This window comes from Vicia villosa, linkage group LG6 (genome assembly GCF_029867415.1).
Source record: "Vicia villosa cultivar HV-30 ecotype Madison, WI linkage group LG6, Vvil1.0, whole genome shotgun sequence".
NCBI classification, from domain to species: domain Eukaryota; kingdom Viridiplantae; phylum Streptophyta; class Magnoliopsida; order Fabales; family Fabaceae; genus Vicia; species Vicia villosa.
This window is the reverse complement of record NC_081185.1, coordinates 152,514,048-152,521,087: the sequence shown is the minus strand read 5'-3', so window position 1 is coordinate 152,521,087 and position 7,040 is coordinate 152,514,048. Positions and strand designations below refer to the sequence as shown.

The window sequence follows — 7,040 nt, the reverse complement described above, 5'->3', positions numbered from 1 at the left end:
ACAAATGTTATTATCAATATTTTTTCTTTTTGACAAAATGTTATTATCAATTTTTTTTTTGACAAAATGTTATTATCAATATTAAACCATAAATCATTAGTTTACACCAATTTAACTCAATTAAATTTATTAGTTACCACGTCCATCCAATTTTCTAAGCATTAAAAATGCATAATAATTAAACATGTTCCTCCTCCAAGACATTGTTAATATTAAACGTGGCACCTCTCACAACAAAGAAGTTTTACCTACTTAAAGTCTTTTTTTTTTATTTTGTTAAAATTGTTTGATGCATTTGGTTAAAAACTAATTGCTATTCATCATATCTTTCTTAAGTTATAAATCACTTAAATAATTATTTCAAATTGCACAAAAACCACTTGTTTACTCTGTCCACAAAATCATATAATAGATACACAAAAAAAAAGAAAACTACTATAATCCAACTCTAACTTTTGTCCTTCCGGCATTACAACTTACATCCATTTGTCCTTATGAAAATTCATGACATTAAAATAACTTTTCCTATAGATCAATTTGAATTATTTAAATCTCATTTCAAATTGATTGTTAAAACTTAATGTCATAATCTTCCACCAAACAAATGTATTGTTTAAGTGTAGTATTAAAATCATCAAAAAAATGTATTAAAAACTCCATAGAGAAAGGTAACAAAGCTTTTCAACACTTTGAACAATGCTCTCATCTCACTTTGCATTCCCATTCCTCCTCTTTGCATCAATAGATCCTTGATTCTTTCTTGCTTGAATAACTGGAATTGGTAGTTTCTTTGATGGAGTAGGAATTAATGATGGAATCATACTCCTACTTTCATACATACAGACACAGTGTTAATAAAGATTATACAAAAATAAAAGACAAACAGACAATAAATTGCTCTGCTACCTCTTCAGAAACACATATACATATGCAACATAATACAATAATGTCATCATTGTGTGATACCATTCGATGAATGTGTCAAAAAAATATTATAAGTCAGTGCATAATTATTAAACTCGTGTCTAATTAACATGAAATAATTACCTGATTTCGGGGATCTTCGATGGTCTTGGATTAATAGACTTCTTTGCTTTAATAGAGCCTAATCCATTTGAAATCGCGGTTGGTTTAGGTGCTTGTATTAGCCAATTCATGTCTGATTCTGAAGAATCGCTGGTTGCGATTTCAAGTTCATCAGATTCTTCTGTTGTCATTGTGGCAATGTCGAACGCGGGTTCCAAGCATAACTTTGAATTTTCTGAAAATGAACTTGGACTTATAGGAGAGAATTCTTTATTATCTGCTTCCCATTGTTCCACTAAGCTATCATCGCTAGTTAAGCTGTCTGTCCGGTTCATCCGAATCTTATCAACCCATTCGCCTGAAACTGATTCTTTGTCGTCCTCTTTTCCGTTTGCGGCTTGATGGTTAACATGTGGCCATGGTAGTGAGTTCCTATACATGTCGTGAGGATCTAGACTTCTTCTTTTCAGCTTTGATGCGCTCTTTTTCTGGCCCTATATGCAATTATTCACAACACTTGTATACATCAGTGACCATGCATGAATTTTAGGCTAAATTACTCTTTTGGCCGCTTAAATTTTTTTCATTCTATTTTGGCCTATTAACTTACAAACGTTACACATTTTGGTCTTTTTTGTTCGTTTTCTCGTTTGAGTCCATCAAATGCTTCCTTCTTCTTGTTGCCGACTCATATGTCTAATCATCAAAATGTAATGACAAGTAGGCAATTTGACAGACTTTAACGGAAAATTGGCATAAAGGACCAAAGTATTTAGAGTGTCTAGCCTTTGTAACTTAATAAACCAAAATGGGGCGAAAAATGATTATATAATATCATGCTTTTGAAATGTGACTAAATTAATTTCATGGAGTTAAGATCTCTGACTATAAAGAATAACATGTTACCATTATGCTACTAGAATCATCTTTTGGCAGCTTACGGCCTCCAGAAGATGTCACATTACGCTGCATGGGAGGGGACGATGCATAGGATTTCAACCTCGGTATTACAGGGCTACTATTGGTAGGTTGCTGAACGTGTTCTGCTTCTCCGTCTTTCCTTGCTAAGGCTGCCTTTAGCATAGCAATCTGACAACGCAAAGATGACATTAAAAAAATTCAGCACAAAAATTGCATAACTTGAAAATGCAAAGATTTCCAATAGACTAGAGTGCAAAAAGAACAAAGTAAGAACCTGTTCTTTAAGATCTTTCACTTCTGTGTTATCTTTATTCACTCGCGCAGCTCCAAGTTCAACGGAGGAGACACGTTCGGCGAACTTGAGGGTACTAAGTGTTTCTCCAAGAGCATCAGGTTCGGGACTCATATGAACAAACATCAGGGTCTTGGCCTGCCCTCCTGATATATTCATGTAAAGAAAGAAGTTCCTTAATAGGCAACAAAGGAGACAGATCCTAATGCGGTTGAAGACATGTTGTAGGAAAATCATACCAAGTGCATCCTGAAGTAGCTGAGTGAGTTTGCTGTTCCTGTATGGAACATGGGCATTCTTCTGAGCAAGGGAAGCGATTACATCTCCTAAGGCGGAAAGTGACTTGTTGATATGTTGAGCCTCTTTAAGTCTATCTCCCGTGGCCTCGGTTTTATCAGCCCTTTCACTTCCTGCAAGGTCGACAAGATGCATACAACCGCGAATAATGCTTCCTGATACAAAGTTCTTTCCATGAACGTGAACTGTCAAGCAGCTGCAATTATATACCAATTATCAGATAAGTAGTATGTCGGAAAAAAAACTCTCCTTTTCATTCATTAGTTTGTTTAATGAAGTTTGAAAAGTACTTAACAACAAACCTAACAATGTCATTGCTATTACCTGTGAGAACGACTGCTACGATCGTTCATGGCAGTAGAACCAACTGCGCGATTTTTATGTCCCAAGTTCATCAAATTTATGACTTCGGAAGTGGTTGAAACTGGAACAAGGTTCGCTTCTGGCACGTTGATGCCATTGCTGGAACTATTGCGGATTTCTAATGTGTGTATGTGTTAAGGATTGCATCAAGGAACAAAATCAATAATAATTCAGCATTGTATCCACATAAAATAGTCTTAATAGTTTCATAGTATAGATAGATTAGAAAAGGATATCTTTTGTTGGAACCCTCGGGAGCAAGTAGGTCTCTGACTTGCTCATTGTAAATCTCAAGCATCTGGACGGAGATTTCGTAGATAATGGTGTCTTTCCTCTGATCTGAGAGAAAGAAAAGATCTCTCAATGCACGGTAGTTCACACCAATGGTGTCCTCGTCAAGATTGTCTGGTCCTGCCTGCAAAAATACATATTCTCACAAGTCAATATCGGCGGAATATGTTTTTCCTCCGCTCGGGATTTTTTTAATGACGTGACATTGCTGAGACTTTAAAATATCATTAGTTGATAAAGTCTCTTACCATAGTGTATGTTTTTCCTGATCCTGTCTGGCCATATGCAAATATACAAACATTGTAACCATCGAGAACAGAACGAATCAGAGGTTGTGTATCCGCAAAAACTTCCCCTGCAAGAAAACGATAAACATCGGTGATGATGAAAACATACTTATTGGCAACATTTTTGTGGAAATATACAAACTAAGACCAACCTTGTGTTGAAGAAGAACCAAACACTTTATTGAAGTTAAATGTCTTTTTCCCCTCTTTACCAAGTTTGGAATTGGGAGGTATCATGAGTGACATACTTCCTTCCTCGATGCCGCAGACAACACTATTTTGACTCGCTTGCCCTCCCAAGAACGGTCGAACTCGACAGTACACCCTAATATTTCCTACCAACACGCAAAAATATTGTCCATTCACTCTCATTTTAGAACATGGACAACCTAGGAGCATAATTATACATAGACTATTGAGTCTTCGCCACTAGAGTTTACCTTTCAGATCCTGCACTTGATTGTATAATTTGCGGTTTTCGTCAAGAACTTTATGATATCCTGAAGCAGCAGCAGCTAGACTACGCAGGTGCTTACTAAGATTGATCATATCCTTCTGGTATTCCTTTTGCAGAAACTTCATTCCGGATTTTGTTTGAAGGACAATGTTTTTCACTTCCTACAGAATTTTAACGTCGAAGTTGTCATTTAACCTCATTGATTCCCATACATTGAGTTCCAGATACATTATTACAATACAAGTTACCTGAACACTTCTATTTTGTTGTTCGACTAAACTCTGCTGGACAATTCTACTTTGTTGCTCGGCTAAACTTTGCTGCGTTAAATTGAAGCTGTTTGATTCTTCAGCATCACCATTGTTACTGTTCTCATCACAGCATTCCTCTTGTTTGTCTTGTAACTGTTCTCCATCCTCTTTTTCTTCCATCTTTAGTATCCTCGGACCAAAAAAAGCCGTTAAGATTTTGAGATTGTGATATTGACCGACCATTCTAAACAATTTCAATCTGAACTTGCAAAATAAGTATTCTATGGAATGTGGATTTTACCTCTTCATCAACAGAAACATCTTTTGAAATTGATTGTTCCGTTTCAGAAGGTGCGTTATCTTCTTGAGTTGTTGTTTTCAACTGCAATTATTAAAGTTTTATCATTAGATTCAGAGAAGTATAAGATTCAACACAACTAAAAGCGATAGAGACGCATACCGTTTCTTGTTGAACTTGTGGTTCTTGCTGAATTTGCGTTTCTTGTTGAATTTGCATTCGACGCTCAAATTCTTCCATGACTCTGTTAAGAAGAGACTCCACTACCTGTTGCAGAAACAGATGTTATATCTTTAATATATGAGGTACAAAGCCGAAGTGATATGAAAACTCTAAAATACAAAACCATGAACAGCATTAGTTTTTCAAACGGTTTATGTTACTTTGTTACATACACAAAACCTTAATGCGGTTACTTTACTTGAAGAGCAAGGCAAAAATCACTCAGAAAACTTTTCAATTTGGCAAGCAGATTCATCTGAATCCATTAAAGAAGAAATAGGCCTTACAATGGGAATCTCCTCAGGCTTCTTATCAGACAAATATTGGCGAACGAGTGAGTTTAAGGAAGAAAATGAACCCTGCAAGTACGCCAATTCATGAAGCTTAGCCATAAGTTTTTTACCATTTTGACAACAAAAAAAAAATATTATAAAAATAAAGCTATCTCTAACCCCTTCAGGTCGATCGTGTCCAAGATCACTATACGAAGAGTTATCACTCGTGTAACCATCTTTGTCAACTGCTGCCATGCTCCATAGAGACTTCATGAATGGTTCTGAGTTTTTCCTCACCATTGGTTTCGCAGGTGCAGGTGGCTTTTGACCATATTTCAATGACCCTGACCCACTTCTTCCTCCAAGTTTCCCTTCAGCATGGGACTTGAGTGCCAAAACACAATTCACTATTCTCGAAGATTTTCCTCCCTATAAATAACGCACGTGGAACAAAGAAAAAAAATCACAATTACGATCTGACTATTACATATGACCTTAGAAGTAATAATTATTAAACTCAAACGTTTTTTATGATCTGACTATTACGATTGATTAAGAGTGTCGAAAATTTTCACACTAACAATTTGTATTGATTTCAATCCATCCCATGAAACCAAAGTACTAATAAACTAAAAAAGTTCAAGTTTGGTTAGTAAGAACCTGTTCCAAATCAGAAGCTTCAAAGGTAGGAAGTCCGATTTCTTCTACCGCTACAAGAAAGTTCCTTACGTTTTCAAAGTATTGAAAAGCAGACAATGCGGCTCCATCAGGAATAATAACAGAATCGCTAGGACCTTCAACCACCTAAAGATATACAGGTTCAATTCAATCATTATCATCACAGAGCATAAATATACCGCGGCATATCTTTGTGAAATGAGAAACATACCTTGGCCACTGCTCCAGGTTGAATTTTGTTAAGAGCATTGCAGAGGATAATCCCACTACGCAAACCAATCCGAAAAGCTTCTTCAGAAGGTTCCGCCGGTAAGTCTTTCCCCCCAACAACTCCGACCGTTTTTCTCAACCAACCAGCCGCTTCATACCTTCTCAAAGCTACAATAAATAACAGACAAATTTGATCTCAGTTACATAAAGATCCTCCATCACCGATTCACCGCTACATAGTACAATAAACTATAAAGTCCGTGTCTGATATCACGGTGAATTTGTCAGAATCACTGATATTCACCGTGATTTTCAAAACCTACAATTCCGTATGTTTTGAAAATCACGGCGTGATTCTGAATATCACCGTGATACCGGACAAAAAACATTATGATTGAGTTTCACAAAAAAACTTAATTAATCACATATTGATGAAAGTAAAAAAAAAAAAAATCTTAATGAAAAAAAGAGAGGTAAGAGATAGATAGATATATATATACAAGCTTCTTCGGCTTTTCTGGAAGCAAATTTGAAATCGCTGTTCGGCTGACATTTGGAAGCTCCTTGTTGAAGAACATCCTCAACGACAGAAACAACAGAGAACGGTAAAACATGTTCGGTAGACATGATCAACGTCTCAAGAATGAACAAAAAAAATCCCAGAAACCAATCTGAATTGTGTACATATATAAGAAAACAAAAAGAATTGTCCTATAAATAAAAATAAAAAGAATAGAATTCTTAACTAAAAATGAAAAAATAAAATAATAATGGTGGTGATGATGATGATGAAGAAGAAAAAGCAAAGAGAAAGAAGAAGAAGAAAAAAGGGTTTGAAAATGTTAGGTCCTTTCCCTCGCTTTCCTTCGATTTTGTGTGTTAAGTTATTGTGTCTATAATAATATTGGTGTATTAAAGCAAACACCGAACCTGCTTCCGAACCATTCGCTATGTCATCACCTTCATGGTTTATATTTAGTTTAATTAATCCCTAATCAACCCAATAATATACTACTCTCTTTAATTAATTAATTAATTAATTAATTAATTAATTAGTCTAATCAATATCAATATAAATAATAATCATGGTGTACTAACTTGCATCGAGATATTTAAATGTAATCATAATTTTAAAACTTTTTTTTGTATTATATTATGAATTTTTATTAAAG

The 7,040-nt window shown here is 35.3% G+C and overlaps 1 protein-coding gene across 2 annotated transcripts; it reads right to left on the bottom strand.

Moving 5' to 3' along the window:
- Positions 1-343: 343 nt before the first annotated feature.
- Positions 344-6,757, bottom strand: LOC131610543 (kinesin-like protein KIN-14G). Of its 2 annotated transcripts, none has more exons than XM_058882515.1 (18): positions 6,369-6,757; positions 5,870-6,036; positions 5,641-5,784; positions 5,158-5,409; positions 4,993-5,064; positions 4,646-4,750; positions 4,487-4,567; positions 4,183-4,365; positions 3,918-4,095; positions 3,630-3,812; positions 3,439-3,545; positions 3,136-3,314; positions 2,861-3,022; positions 2,479-2,732; positions 2,222-2,385; positions 1,933-2,115; positions 1,048-1,520; positions 344-828 (listed from the first exon to the last, which is right to left on the bottom strand). In XM_058882515.1, exons 1-18 carry the CDS (start codon positions 6,493-6,495, stop codon positions 708-710), a joined length of 3,135 nt encoding a protein of 1,044 aa, XP_058738498.1. In that variant the 5' UTR covers positions 6,496-6,757; the 3' UTR covers positions 344-707. The 2 variants fall into 2 exon arrangements, with proteins under 2 accessions (XP_058738498.1, XP_058738499.1); XM_058882516.1 differs by having other exon boundaries at positions 344-825; positions 6,369-6,756.
- Between the last annotated feature and the right edge of the window lie 283 nt (positions 6,758-7,040).